Source organism: Dendrobates tinctorius, unplaced genomic scaffold (assembly GCF_039654945.1).
Source record: "Dendrobates tinctorius isolate UK_male_01 unplaced genomic scaffold, ASM3965494v1 ptg000157l, whole genome shotgun sequence".
NCBI lineage: Eukaryota > Metazoa > Chordata > Amphibia > Anura > Dendrobatidae > Dendrobates > Dendrobates tinctorius.
Window position 1 is genome coordinate 3611946 of NW_027361824.1, and position 16138 is coordinate 3628083.

Consider the following 16138-nt stretch of genomic DNA (forward strand, 5'->3'; position numbering starts at 1 on the left):
GAAAACCTGATGTGTGAAAGTAGCCTTATGGGAACGGGGCGGTGCAATGAGCGTCATGTGTGTGAGTCGGATGACACCCTAGTGGGCGTGTCTATACCTGCCTCTGTGCCGTCCTATTTAGTGATGGGAGAGGCGAAGAGATCCTCTAAGAGGCAGAGCCACAGTGTCATGCATAATATCGGCTAGTGCTCAAGTGAAGGCAGCGGCATTCAGGGTTGCGGATTCTGAAATAGAGAATATATGCATAAGTATCATATACATACATGAGGGCATATTGCCTAGAGAAGGAAAGAGGGGTATGTTAGTACATCATAAAAGATTGGATGTCATAATCCCTGTTTAACCCCTTGGGTGTCATAGTATTCAGTTCGTGGATCCAATACGCCTCTCTCTTTTTGAGGAGGTAAACACGATTGCCCCCTCTACGGGGAGGGTGGACCTGTTCGATTATTTGGAATTTTAATTGAGCAATGGTGTGTCCTGCACTAACAAAATGGAAAGGGATTGGCAGCAGCAAGTTTTTGCATCTTATAGTAGATTTATGTTTCGAAATGCGATCACGTATTGGTTGCGTACTCTCCCCTACGTAAAGTAATCCGCATGGGCATTTGATTAAATATACTACAAAGGATGTATTGCAAGTAATCCTTAATGGTATATTTCTTTCCCGTATAGGGGTGACTGAAAGAACTGCCCTTTTGGACATTATTGCATTGGCTATAAGCATTCCATTGCATATTTTTGTGGTAAGGCTTGCAAATTACCTTTTCACATATTCTGGCACTAGTGATGATTTTTACCACAGCCTCACTGATCTGTCCTCACAGGCTTTTGCTCACACACTCAAGGCGTTCAGTACAATACAGGGGTATGTGCATTTTTCTTATTACCTGCTCTTTTCATTGTAATCCTCAGCATTATATGGTTTTTCACTGCCCGCGTGCTATCTTGTTGTATGATGTTTTACGGCATACATTACTATATCTGTTCATGTACCCAGTATTCTGTTGTATATACTTTATTTTTTGGTAAACAATCGATATCTATTTACTTCCAGTACTTTGATGAAGGTCATAAGACCGAAACATCATTAACTGTATGTACTATACCTTATTAAAATACCACTTCTCGTGTCCACAACAGACGTGTGTGTGCCAAGTTTATATATCACAACTCTGTACAGAGACATCATGGAGGAGGCTAGAATTGAGTCTCCATAACCCCCTACCAACATCAGCTCGCTTAGTGGCCCCGAGGCAGAAATATAGGGCAAGATGGTCTGAGTATGGGACGACTCTCTCACTCATGGCACCAATGACTTCCATGGGACTTACAAAAGCCAGATCTATTCTACTGCTTCTATTGGAGCAGGAATAGGTTAATTTTGGCTTTCGTCCTCCCCGTTTAAAGACGTCACCTAATCCGGCCTGCAGGACTATGTTATTCAAGATCCTACCATCCCTCGTCACGGTTCTACCTGAGGAGCTGTCACCTGATGTCAGTATGGCATTGAAGTCCCCCACCATTATCACTGGAAGAGAGGTGAACAGATAAGGCTTGACATCATTAAATAACTGTATCCTGTCAGTCACCGTCTGTGGCCCATAGATGTTAATAAGCCGGAGTCGCCTCCCATGGACAGTGACTTCCAGGACCAGACACCGTCCCATAACCACCTCCGTCATCCTATGTACTGTCACATCCCTGGTGTTAAACAGAATGGCGACCCCGGCGTACGGCTCCACAGCCAGTGACCAAAAAGAGGGACCAGACCGCCATTCCCTCTCAGCCTCCCTCATGAGCCCCTGAGTCGTCAGCCGCGTCTCCTGCAGAAAGATGACATCTGCGTCCAGGTATCGGAGATGGTCATAGACAGCGTGCCTCGTCCTCCTCACCTTAATGCTGTTCACATTACTGGATGTTACTTTTAATGAGAAGTCTGCCATCACAATACCACAACAGAGGAGCAGAGATGTAAAAGCCACCATCATAAGTCTGGGTCACAGATGTTCTGACTACCACCGGTCTCCATGTCAGACTGTATCTGAGTGTCAGCAGGTACGGGCTTCCGTTTTGTAGGGGGATGGTCCGCTACGTCCCTGTCATACTCAGTCTCTATTCTTTTTATCTCTTCCTCCAAGTCCCCATCAGACTCAGACAAAACATCAAACTTATTGGACACGACCATCACACCTGCCGAACTCTGGACTTTTTTCCTGCCACCCTGGCTAGTGACATACTCCTCCTCAGGTTTACGGGAGGCCTTGTCCTTTTTTTTCCTTTTTAGCTGATTACAGCCACTTTCTTCAGCTAGAGATGGTGATACTGAAGTGGTGGCTACATGTGGCTGCTGGACCTGAGGGACGACCTCCATGCTCCCCTCTGTACAAAGCTGCTCTGATGTTACCTGAGCGGACCCCTGGTGGACCTCTGACCTGGTCAGTACTGTCCCTGACATTAAAGCCTCCTCCTCCTGAGCCTCTGTCCCTGTCACTAACTCCTCATCAGGAAGGAGCTTGCATATATTGTGCCAGGCATCTGGACAGTCCCTGTGAGGGTGGCCGACCTCCCCACAGAGGTTGCACTTGATGTTCTGGCAATCTGCCGCCAAGTGGCCGACTTCCCCGCACAGGCTGCACTTTACCACGGTACAGGTGTTTGCCAGGTGACCCACTTTACCACACTTAAAACACTTTCGTGGCTGCCCAGGGTAGAAGCAAACCCCCTTCTCCCTCCCGATAAAGAAGGAGTTGGGTAAGTGAGCCGTGATGTTGTTGTGCTGGCGCAGTTTCACCAGCACCTTCCATCCACCGGTCCATATACCGTCCTCATCCCTGTTTTTGGTGAGGTCGGAGACAAGGTCACAATGCCTCCGGAGCCACACCACAATGTCCTGCGGGGGAACAGCCTCATTCCAAAAGATGATATTAACCGTGGCGGTATCCGGCTTAGATATTGGAATGAAGCTGAACTTATTCCAGCCATCAGCGTCCCTGAACTTGGGGAAATTGGCCCAGAATCTGTCCAGATCAGACATAAGCTTAAAGCTGATGTCATAGACCTGTCTGTCTGGCAGATTTATGACCGCCAAGATATTAAAAGGCGCAAACCCCATCTGGCGGCACAGAAGCTCCCTGACTACCAGCCTCCTGTCCGGCAGGTCCTCCTTGGCACCTCTGTGCCTGAACCGCACCACATTCCTCCTTTTGCATGCCTGTCCGGTGTAATTGGCGCTGGAGGTAAAGGACGTTGCGCCACGGCTCCAAACATTACTGGGAGGGACCTGTGGGGCCACACTGGGCTGACTGACAGGGCGAGGGTCTGCAGCGGAGGGGCCTGTTGCACCTTGTGTACTGGAAACCAAAGGGGGGAAATCACAGACATTTTGCACATTATTATTATCATCATCAATCTCAATAGCGTCATCAGGATGCGCAATGTCCACCACAGTCTCTGAACCCTCTTCAGCCCCCAACGCCACATGAACAGTATCAATATCCCCAGAATTAGTGCTCTCCTGGACACCAACAGTAGATGCAGTCTCATGTCCACTGTCTTGCTGTTGTGCTGGGCATGCTGGGACTTGTGGTACCGCTGGGATCTGAGCCTCTTGCTCCTGCTTGGGGTCTGCCGCAGGTAGTTGCGGCTGCTGGTGTAGTATCTGACCCTCCTTAAAACAGAAGCTAGCGGGCTGCAGCACCGGCCGTACCTGCTGCCGGGTCCCTCCTGGGACAATGTCTGTGCGGGAACCAGCAGAGTCCTGCGTGCAGGACCTAAACAGCTCCTGGTTCCTATATGTCTCTGCCAGGGGCCCCATCCTCGCCAGCACACAGTCTATGTCCCGCACCACAGTCGCCAGCTCTACCCCCAGTGCATTCAGTCTCTGGTCATATACAGAGTGATCCCCAGGATTAGCAGCCTTCACCTTGTAAATGCAGTCAATTTCCATTTGCAGAAGATTCCTCTGCTGCTGCAACTCACCCATCCTCCTGACCAGTCCTGGTATCTCCTCTGCCAGCTGTAGCTCTGGGGCACGCGGCGGCTCCTTCTGGGGTCTTGCTTTAGGGGTTGACACGTTAGTTTTTAATGTCGCTGGTTTTGTGACTCCAGCCTCCGCAACACTTTTACCACTGCCCCCAGCCTGCAACCTCATGCGTCCAGAGCTCGCCATGCTGGTCACCACATGTCCCAGCTGAAGGTTCTCCTGGAGTGTTTGCTTCTCCAGAGATGTCCGTCTCTGTCTGCCTGGAGTGAGCTGCAAACCTGAAGCTGGTGATGGACTCTGCCTCACCTTCTGTGCAGCCACCTGCCCTCCAGCACTCAGGTTCTCAGCAGAAGATGCCTTCTGGGATTTCCTTCCAGGCTCTGGACACTGTTTGCCTTGACTGGCCGACTGTTTAACAGAAACATCCTTGCACACAGACAAAGTTTTCTCTTGTTTCTTTCCCGTACTGAGCTTCAACACAGGATCTTTCTCCATGCTGCTGGGACTTCCATTCTGAGGTTTAATTTCCCCAGAGGCAACTCTGGGATTTCCATCCACATGAGAAGGTTGGGAGTTTCCTCCCAGTGTAGGCCTGGAAGCCAGGGCCTTGCTTGGGGAGCTTCCCCGCCCAGGGTGGCCCCTCCCTGGGCTTGCTCCAGACATGAGGAGAACCACAGACACACAACCTCACAGCTAGGAGGCAGTATTATAGTAGTTATATTCTTGTATACAGGAGCAGTATTATAGTAGTTATATTCTTGTACATAGGAGCAGTAATATAGTAGTTATATTCTTGTACATAGGGGGCAGTATTATAGTAGTTATATTCTTGTACATAGGGGGCAGTATTATAGTAGTTATATTCTTGTACATAGGGGGCAGTATTATAGTAGTTATATTCTTGTACATAGGGGGCAGTATTATAGTAGTTATATTCTTGTACATAGGGGGCAGTATTACAGTAGTTATATTCTTGTACATAGGTGGCAGTATTATAGTAGTTATATTCTTGTACATAGGGGCAGTATTATAGTAGTTATATTCTTGTATATAGGGACAGTATTATAGTAGTTATATTCTTGTACATAGGGGGCAGTATTATAGTAGTTATATTCTTGTACATAGGGGCAGTATTATAGTAGTTATATTCTTGTATATAGGGACAGTATTATAGTAGTTATATTCTTGTACATAGGGAGCAGTATTATAGTAGTTATATTCTTATACATAGCAGCAGTATTATAGTAGTTATATTCTTGTACATAGGGGGCAGTATTATAGTAGTTATATTCTTGTACATAGGGGGCAGTATTATAGTAGTTATATTCTTGTACATAGGGGGCAGTATTATAGTAGTTATATTCTTGTACATAGGGGGCAGTATTATAGTAGCTATATTCTTGTACATAGGGGGCAGTATTATAGTAGTTATATTCTTGTACATAGGGGCAGTATTATAGTAGTTATATTCTTGTACATAGGGGCAGTATTATAGTAGTTATATTCTTGTATATAGGGACAGTATTATAGTAGTTATATTCTTGTACATAGGGGCAGTATTATAGTAGTTATATTCTTGTATATAGGGGCAGTATTATAGTAGTTATATTCTTGTATATAGGAGCAGTATTATAGTTGTTATATTCTTGCACATAGGAGCAGTATTATAGTAGTTATATTCTTGTACATAGGGGCAGTATTATAGTAGTTAAATTCTTGTACATAGGAGCAGTATTATAGTAGTTGTATTCTTGTATATAGGAGCAGTATTATAGTTGTTATATTCTTGTACATAGGGGGCAGTATTATAGTAGTTATATTCTTGTACATAGGGGCAGTATTATAGTAGTTATATTCTTGTACATAGGGAGCAGTATTATAGTAGTTATATTCTTGTATATAGGGACAGTATTATAGTAGTTATATTCTTGTACATAGGGGCAGTATTATAGTAGTTATATTCTTGTATATAGGGGCAGTATTACAGTAGTTATATTCTTGTACATAGGAGCAGTATTATTGTAGTTATATTCTTGTACATAGGGGCAGTATTATAGTAGTATTATTCTTGTACATAGGGTCAGTATTATAGTAGTTATATTCTTGCATATAGGGACAGTATTATAGTAGTTATATTCTTGTACATAGGAGCAGTATTGTAGTATTATTCTTATACATAGGGGCAGTATTATGGTAGTTATATTCTTGTATATAGGGACAGTACTATAGTAGTTATATTCTTGTACATAGGAGTAGTATTATAGTAGTTATATTCTTGTACATAGGGGCAGTATTATAGTTGTTATATTCTTGCACATAGGAGCAGTATTATAGTAGTTATATTCTTGTACATAGGGGGCAGTATTATAGTAGCTATATTCTTGTATATAGGGACAGTATTACAGTAGTTATATTCTTGTACATAGGGGCAGTATTATAGTAGTTATATTCTTGTATATACGGGCAGTATCATAGTAGTTATATTCTTGTACATAGGAGCAGTATTATAGTAGTTATATTCTTGTACATAGGGGCAGTATTATAGTAGTATTATTCTTGTACATAGGGGCAGTATTATAGTATTTATATTCTTGTACATGGGGCAGTATTATAGTAGTTATATTCTTGTACTTAGGGAGCAGTATTATAGTAGTTATATTCTTGTATATAGGGACAGTATTATAGTAGTTATATTATTATACATAAGGGCAGTGTTATATAGGAGTTTTATTCTTGTATATAGTAGCAGTATTATAGTAATTATATTCTTGTATATAGTAGCAGTATTATAGTAATTATATTCTTGTACATAGGGGCAGTATTATAGTAGTTATATTCTTGTATATAGGAGCAGTATTATAGTAGTTATATTCTTGTACATAGGGGGCAGTATTATAGTAGCTATATTCTTGTATATAGGGACAGTATTACAGTAGTTATATTCTTGTACATAGGGACAGTATTATAGTAGTTATATTCTTGTATATACGGGCAGTATCATAGTAGTTATATTCTTGTACATAGGAGCAGTATTATAGTAGTTATATTCTTGTACATAGGGGCAGTATTATAGTAGTATTATTCTTGTACATAGGGGCAGTATTATAGTATTTATATTCTTGTACATGGGGCAGTATTATAGTAGTTATATTCTTGTACTTAGGGAGCAGTATTATAGTAGTTATATTCTTGTATATAGGGACAGTATTATAGTAGTTATATTATTATACATAAGGGCAGTGTTATATAGGAGTTATATTCTTGTATATAGTAGCAGTATTATAGTAATTATATTCTTGTATATAGTAGCAGTATTATAGTAATTATATTCTTGTACATAGGGGCAGTATTATAGTAGTTATATTCTTGTACATAGGGGGCAGTATTATAGTAGTTATATTCTTGTACATAGGGAGTAGTATTATAGTAGTTATATTCTTGTATATAGGGACAGTATTATAGTAGTTATATTCCTGTACATAGGGGGTAGTATTATAGCAGTTATTTTCTTGTACATAGGAGCAGTATTATAGTAGTTATATTCTTGTACATAGGAGCAGTATTATAGTAGTTATATTTTTATACATAAGGGCAGTATTATAGCAGTTATATTCTTGTACATAGGGGCAGTATTATAGTAGTTATATTCCTGTACATAGGGGGTAGTATTATAGCAGTTATTTTCTTGTACATAGGAGCAGTATTATAGTAGTTATATTCTTGTACATAGGAGCAGTATTATAGTAGTTATATTCTTGTACATGGGGGCAGTATTATAGTAGTTATATTCTTGTACATAGGGGCAGTATTATAGTAGTTATATTCTTGTACATGGGGGCAGTATTATAGTTGTTATATTCTTGTACATAGGAGCAGTATTATAGCAGTTTTATTCTTGTACATAGGGGGCAGTATTATAGTAATTATATTCTTGTACATAGGAGCAGTATTATAGTTGTTATATTCTTGCACATAGGAGCAGTATTATAGTAGTTATATTCTTGTACATTGGGGCAGTATTATAGTAGTTATATTCTTGTATATAGGGACAGTATTATAGTAGTTATATTCTTGTATATAGGGGCAGTATTATAGTAGTTATATTCTTGTATATAGGAGCAGTATTATAGTTGTTATATTCTTGCACATAGGAGCAGTATTATAGTAGTTATATTCTTGTACATAGGGGCAGTATTATAGTAGTTAAATTCTTGTACATAGGAGCAGTATTATAGTAGTTATATTCTTGTATATAGGAGCAGTATTATAGTTGTTATATTCTTGTACATAGGGGGCAGTATTATAGTAGTTATATTCTTGTACATAGGGGCAGTATTATAGTAGTTATATTCTTGTACATAGGAGCAGTATTATAGTAGTTATATTCTTGTATATAGGGACAGTATTATAGTAGTTATATTCTTGTACATAGGGGCAGTATTATAGTAGTTATATTCTTGTATATAGGGGCAGTATTATAGTAGTTATATTCTTGTACATAGGAGCAGTATTATTGTAGTTATATTCTTGTACATAGGGGCAGTATTATAGTAGTATTATTCTTGTACATAGGGGCAGTATTATAGTAGTTATATTCTTGCATATAGGGACAGTATTATAGTAGTTATATTCTTGTACTTAGGAGCAGTATTGTAGTATTATTCTTATACATAGGGGCAGTATTATGGTAGTTATATTCTTGTATATAGGGACAGTACTATAGTAGTTATATTCTTGTACATAGGAGTAGTATTATAGTAGTTATATTCTTGTACATAGGGGCAGTATTATAGTTGTTATATTCTTGCACATAGGAGCAGTATTATAGTAGTTATATTCTTGTACATAGGGGGCAGTATTATAGTAGCTATATTCTTGTATATAGGGACAGTATTATAGTAGTTATATTCTTGTATATACGGGCAGTATCATAGTAGTTATATTCTTGTACATAGGAGCAGTATTATAGTAGTTATATTCTTGTACATAGGGGCAGTATTATAGTAGTATTATTCTTGTACATAGGGGCAGTATTATAGTAGTTATATTCTTGTACATAGGGGCAGTATTATAGTAGTTATATTCTTGTACATAGGGGGCAGTATTATAGTAGCTATATTCTTGTATATAGGGACAGTATTATAGTAGTTATATTCTTGTATATACGGGCAGTATCATAGTAGTTATATTCTTGTACATAGGAGCAGTATTATAGTAGTTATATTCTTGTACATAGGGGCAGTATTATAGTAGTTATATTCTTGTACATAGGGGCAGTATTATAGTAGCTATATTCTTGTACATAGGGGGCAGTATTATAGTAGCTATATTCTTGTATATAGGGACAGTATTATAGTAGTTATATTCTTGTATATACGGGCAGTATCATAGTAGTTATATTCTTGTACATAGGAGCAGTATTATAGTAGTTATATTCTTGTACATAGGGGCAGTATTATAGTTGTTATATTCTTGTACATAGGGGCAGTATTATAGTAGTTATATTCTTGTACATAGGGGGCAGTATTATAGTAGCTATATTCTTGTATATAGGGACAGTATTATAGTAGTTATATTCTTGTATATACGGGCAGTATCATAGTAGTTATATTCTTGTACATAGGAGCAGTATTGTAGTAGTTATATTCTTGTACATAGGGACAGTATTATAGTAGTATTATTCTTGTACATAGGGGCAGTATTATAGTAGTTATATTCTTGTACATAGGGGCAGTATTATAGTAGTTATATTATTATACATAAGGGCAGTGTTATATAGGAGTTATATTCTTGTATATAGTAGCAGTATTATAGTAATTATATTCTTGTATATAGTAGCAGTATTATAGTAATTATATTCTTGTATTGGGGCAGTATTATAGTAGTTATATTCTTGTATATATGAGCAGTATTATAGTAGTTATATTCTTGTACATAGGGAGTAGTATTATAGTAGTTATATTCTTGTATATAGGGACAGTATTATAGTAGTTATATTCCTGTACATAGGAGCAGTATTATAGTAGTTATATTCTTATACATAAGGGCAGTATTATAGCAGTTATATTCTTGTACATAGGGGCAGTATTATAGTAGTTATATTCCTGTACATAGGGGGTAGTATTATAGCAGTTATTTTCTTGTACATAGGGACAGTATTATAGTAGTTATATTCCTGTACATAGGGGCAGTATTATAGCAGTTATTTTCTTGTACATAGGAGCAGTATTATAGTAGTTATATTCTTGTACATAGGAGCAGTATTATAGTAGTTATATTCTTGTACATAAGGGCAGTATTATAGCAGTTATATTCTTGTACATAGGGGCAGTATTATAGTAGTTATATTCCTGTACATAGGGGGTAGTATTATAGCAGTTATTTTCTTGTACATAGGAGCAGTATTATAGTAGTTATATTCTTGTACATAGGAGCAGTATTATAGTAGTTATATTCTTGTACATGGGGGCAGTATTATAGTAGTTATATTCTTGTACATAGGGGCAGTATTATAGTAGTTATATTCTTGTACATGGGGGCAGTATTATAGTAGTTATATTCTTGTACATAGGAGCAGTATTATAGCAGTTCTATTCTTGTACATAGGGGGCAGTATTATAGTAATTATATTCTTGTACATAGGAGCAGTATTATAGTTGTTATATTCTTGCACATAGGAGCAGTATTATAGTAGTTATATTCTTGTACATAGGGGCAGTATTATAGTAGTTATATTCCTGTACATAGGGGGTAGTATTATAGCAGTTATTTTCTTGTACATAGGAGCAGTATTATAGTAGTTATATTCTTGTACATAGGAGCAGTATTATAGTAGTTATATTCTTGTACATGGGGGCAGTATTATAGTAGTTATATTCTTGTACATAGGGGCAGTATTATAGTAGTTATATTCTTGTACATGGGGGCAGTATTATAGTAGTTATATTCTTGTACATAGGAGCAGTATTATAGCAGTTTTATTCTTGTACATAGGGGGCAGTATTATAGTAATTATATTTTTGTACATAGGAGCAGTATTATAGTTGTTATATTCTTGCACATAGGAGCAGTATTATAGTAGTTATATTCTTGTACATAGGGGGCAGTATTATAGTAGTTATATTCTTGTATATAGGGACAGCATTATAGTAGTTATATTCTTGTATATAGGGGCAGTATTATAGTAGTTATATTCTTGTATATAGGAGCAGTATTATAGTTGTTATATTCTTGCACATAGGAGCAGTATTATAGTAGTTATATTCTTGTACATAGGGGCAGTATTATAGTAGTTAAATTCTTGTACATAGGAGCAGTATTATAGTAGTTATATTCTTGTATATAGGAGCAGTATTATAGTTGTTATATTCTTGTACATAGGGGGCAGTATTATAGTAGTTATATTCTTGTACATAGGGGCAGTATTATAGTAGTTATATTCTTGTACATAGGAGCAGTATTATAGTAGTTATATTCTTGTATATAGGGACAGTATTATAGTAATTATATTCTTGTACATAGGGGCAGTATTATAGTAGTTATATTCTTGTATATAGGGGCAGTATTATAGTAGTTATATTCTTGTATATAGGAGCAGTATTATAGTAGTTATATTCTTGTACATAGGGGCAGTATTATAGTAGTTATATTCTTGTACATAGGAGCAGTATTAAAGTAGTTGTGATATTTCTCTCCTGAATGAGGATTATGATGTTTTCACAACCCTCCCATTTTCTGTCGCGCAGGTTGGATCATGGTGTCTCCCGCCATTGCTTTGGCCTTCATCCCCTTTATTATCACTGTGATAATCCGGTACCGTCATTACTTTCTGCTCTTCTATCGTGCCGTCATTGTGCGCTGTATTCAGGACTATCTCACCGGTATCCCCCGGGAGGAGCGCGCCTTTCAGTACGTTATCACCCATGCCATCCCTGGAGACCCCCAGCACGTGCTCAACACATTTGACCAATATTGCTATCACTGCGAATATCTAAGTAACATCGGGCCCCAGAAAGGTAAAACTTACCAAGAGCCACGAGAAATATCTATTCTGCAACCTTATGGGGTTCTTCTCCGTGAGTTGTCCCTTAAGTGTCTCAATATTTCTTTTCAGGGAAGATCCTGGACCGGCTGATTTACGAGAATGCGCCGCTCAATGTGCTGGAGCTGGGCACTCAGTGCGGATACGCCACCATAATAATGGCGCAGGCGCTGCCCCTGGGCGCCAGACTGTACACTGTAGATGCAAACCCTGGGAAAGCCGCGGTGGCTGAGAAGGTGATCCGACTGGCCGGGTTTGATGACGACACGGTGAGATATATATATTTATGCTGCACTGTCGTGACACACTTCTTGTTAGGATTATTGCAAAATTGTGTCCAAATTTTGTTCCGATTCATATTTTCCCAAAATGTCTACCAAGGAGGGCTCAGTTAGGGGCGCTGGGGATATCTGTGGAGGGCAAATAAGAGGAAACTGGGGGCACATGTATTAAACGGTCTTGGTTGCAAGCTACCATATGTCTTACGCCGCCCACTGACGGCTCCGCGTTCTGTTCCGCACTCTGCCTGTAGGTGGAGCTCCTGGTTGGGTCCTCCGATGACATCATCGCGCAGATGAAGGACAAGCACAGGGTGCAGAAGCTGGACTTCGTCTTTATGGATCATGGGAAGCGCTGCTACCTGCGAGACCTGCAGCTGCTGGAGGAGGTGGGACTGCTCCAGGAGGGCACCGTCATCCTGGCAGACAATGTGCTCTTCCCCGGGGCCCCCCATTTCTTGCAGTACGTCAAGACATCCGGTAAATATCAGCTGAAGATGCACCGCGGCCACCTGGAGTATTTCCGATACATCCGGGACGGAATGGCGGAGCTGACCTTCACCAAACTGCAGGACTGAAGACAATAAAGACTTTTTTCCTAATATCTATGCGCCATTCATTTTTGGGGTGCCCCGTTATGTCACTTGTACAGCCGGTCCAGCGCGACTCACGCTAAAATCCAAAACCTAACGACAACAAAGACTGCAGATAAAATCCGAACACGTCGTCCACCAACGTAAACACTTAAATTATGGGTTATAGGGACACTAGGGGGTATTCGTCCTGCAGCCGCATTACGCATTAGGATTGTGGAAAACTGATGCAATTGTAGGAAACCCTCAGCTGTGAGAAGTATTAGATCTGAACAGGTTTCCATCCTCTAAACGTGAACAAGGACGTTTCTGTTCAGTGACAGCAAGGAGAGATTGAGAATCAAAGCATAAAGTACATTAGATTACAGGACTATTGATTTACAGTCATTACAAGGGTCCGGGGGTCCAGCAAGCGCCATATAGTTGGTTCTGGTTGCATCCTGTACTGCAGCCACGTCCCGTCCTCATAGGCACTGAGCCACGTCCCGTCCTCATAGGCACTGAGCCACGTCCCGTCCTCATAGGCACTGAGCCACGTTCCTTTCTCATAGGCACTGAGCCACGTCCCGTCCTCATAGGCACTGAGCCAAGTTCCTTTCTCATAGGCACTGAGCCACGTCCCGTCCTCATAGGCACTGAGCCACGTTCCTTTCTCATAGGCACTGAGCCACGTCCCGTCCTCATAGGCACTGAGCCACGTCCCGTCCTCATAGGCACTGAGTCACGTCCCGTCCTCATAGGCACTGAGTAACGTCCCGTCCTCATAGGCACTGAGCCACGTCCCATCCTCATAGGCAATGAGCCACGTTCCTTTCTCATAGGCACTGAGTCACGTCCCGTCCTCATAGGCACTGAGCCACGTCCCGTCCTCATAGGCACTGAGCCACGTTCCGTCCTCATAGGCACTGAGCCACGTCCCGTCCTCATAGGCACTGAGCCAAGTTCCTTTCTCATAGGCACTGAGCCACGTCCCGTCCTCATAGGCACTGAGCCACGTTCCTTTCTCATAGGCACTGAGCCACGTCCCGTCCTCATAGGCACTGAGCCACGTCCCGTCCTCATAGGCACTGAGTCACGTCCCGTCCTCATAGGCACTGAGTAACGTCCCGTCCTCATAGGCACTGAGCCACGTCCCATCCTCATAGGCAATGAGCCACGTTCCTTTCTCATAGGCACTGAGTCACGTCCCGTCCTCATAGGCACTGAGCCACGTCCCGTCCTCATAGGCACTGAGCCACGTTCCGTCCTCATAGGCACTGAGCCACGTTCCGTCCTCATAGGCACTGAGCCACTTCCCGTCCTCATAGGCACTGAGCCACGACCCATCCTCATAGGAACTGAGCCACGTCCCGTCCTCATAGGCACTGAGCCACGTCCCGTTCTCATAGGCACTGAGCCACGTCCGCCATATTATCTCACATGTGGGCAGTTCCTGGATAGAAACCATATGCAATGGTTCACACCAAAAAAACGTGCACAAACAAAAACAACCGGGTTCCAAAATTACCAATTAAAAATGGGTAAGCTAGAAGTCCCTCTTACGTCAACTAGGCTGTCGCCTGCCTGGCTGCGACCCTAGGGGGGAATGTTGTGGCGCCCCCGCTCCACGATGGCTGACTCTGGGAGCCCTATATTCCCTGCAGCCACTTGGGGAACCCTCCTACCCGATGTCCTAAAGGAACCCCTATCAATAGACACAGACGATCCTATATCTAAGAGGACCCTAGACCCCAATTAAAAACAAAAAAGAACACAATAGGCAATTGGTGACGATTGACATAATTTCACAATACAATACTCCAGGGGTTTGGGCCCTTCGTCTGCCAAAATAGACTATAGTCTCTTAACATGAAGACTAAATTTCAAAAGTTGCTACAGAAAATAATTACTGCTTACACCGCCAACTAATAGTTGGCATAGATGAAAAAATAGTGCTCAGAAAGTATTAGAGCCAACTCAGATGTGGTCACTGTAGGAAAAACCTAATGTTGGAACATGGGTGTATTTGTTTGTGCACGTTTTTTGGGTGTGAACCATTGCATATGGTTTTTTAATCTATAAAGATAATTTGTAGCGATATATATATGATTTAACCGTTGGATACCCTTTTTGGAACAATTTTTGATAATTCAATTCCTGGATAGAATCACTAAACTCTCAATTTGCTCTTTAACCCCTTCCTGACATAGGAGGCAATAAATATTACCGCGCCGTACCCACCTGAGGCGGTTTACGGCAGCGACCCTTGTAAGCGCCCATCGCTGCTGTTTAACAATTTGATTGCCACTGCCAATCTTTGACAATTTATCACTTACTGTAACCGTCACCCCCCCCCCCCCCAAAAAAAAAAGGTGAAACGCCAGATTTGCCGCTTTTGGCTGCAGTGGGGTGGCGGGGGGCGTTTACTGTAAGTGATACATTTTCAGAGATTGGCAGTAGCAATTAAATGGTTAAACAACAGCGATGGGCGCTTACAAGGATCGTTGCTGTAAACCGCCTCAGGTGGGTACGGTGCGGTAATATTTATTGCCTCCTATGTCAGGAAGGGGTTAAAGATCTGCCGCTTTTGGCTGCAGCGCTTCCCTAAAAGAAAATGCAATAGAAAGCGATCAAAAAAGATATGTAACTAACAATTGTATCACTAAAAACTGGAGAAGTTTGGTATCACCGTAGCCGGACCGCCCGGGAGAATCACAGCCCCGGCTCATTCTTACACATAATTATGCAGTAACAAAAAAAAAAAAAACAATGGCCATATTGCAATTTTTTTCACCACATTTGGATTTTTTCCCAATTTAGTATATTATATGGTACAGTGAATATGTTAACATGGCCCCCAAAAACACCAGTCCTCATTTGGTTAGGTAAAAATAAAAAGTTATGGCTTTATGAAAGCAACGGACGCAAAAAACAAGACGAAAAACGGAAAATTGTCCGGTCAGGAAACGGTTAAAGAATATTTCTTTAGTGCCATGACAGATGGTAAATCCTGGGCACTGACAGACCCCACAACACCAGGCTGTATGTAACAAAGCACCAGAGTCGCCGGAGGCCAAATGTCGCCATATTGTGCCATAAGGCGCTGTGCAAAAAATAAGCTCCAATTCACTGACAGCAAGCAGAGATCTTCACCATAAGCGAAATGCTGAGGATTTGTTACAATTGTACCAGTGATGTCAGGCTCCAGACTGTCACATCACCTGCACTGATACATTGTAACAGACTCTCAGCACTGGACACA

The 16138-nt window shown here is 41.0% G+C and overlaps 1 protein-coding gene across 1 annotated transcript; it reads left to right on the plus strand.

Annotated features, from left to right (window-relative positions):
• The first annotated feature begins 11719 nt into the window (after nt 1–11719).
• TOMT (transmembrane O-methyltransferase) lies at nt 11720–12882 on the plus strand. The gene is made up of 3 exons (XM_073548349.1): nt 11720–12000; nt 12099–12295; nt 12559–12882. The coding sequence occupies exons 1-3, from the start codon at nt 11739–11741 to the stop codon at nt 12880–12882; spliced, it is 783 nt and encodes a 260-aa protein (XP_073404450.1). The 5' UTR covers nt 11720–11738.
• The last annotated feature ends 3256 nt before the right edge of the window (nt 12883–16138 follow it).

Excerpts from the sequence above, each read along its gene's own strand:
- TOMT (XM_073548349.1), top strand. The coding sequence starts at position 11,739 with ATGGTGTCTCCCGCCATTGCTTTGGCCTTCATCCCCTTTATTATCACT. Across the intron at positions 12,001-12,098 it reads TAACATCGGGCCCCAGAAAG|GGAAGATCCTGGACCGGCTG; the intron begins GTAAAACTTACC and ends ATTTCTTTTCAG. Across the intron at positions 12,296-12,558 it reads CCGGGTTTGATGACGACACG|GTGGAGCTCCTGGTTGGGTC; the intron begins GTGAGATATATA and ends CTCTGCCTGTAG.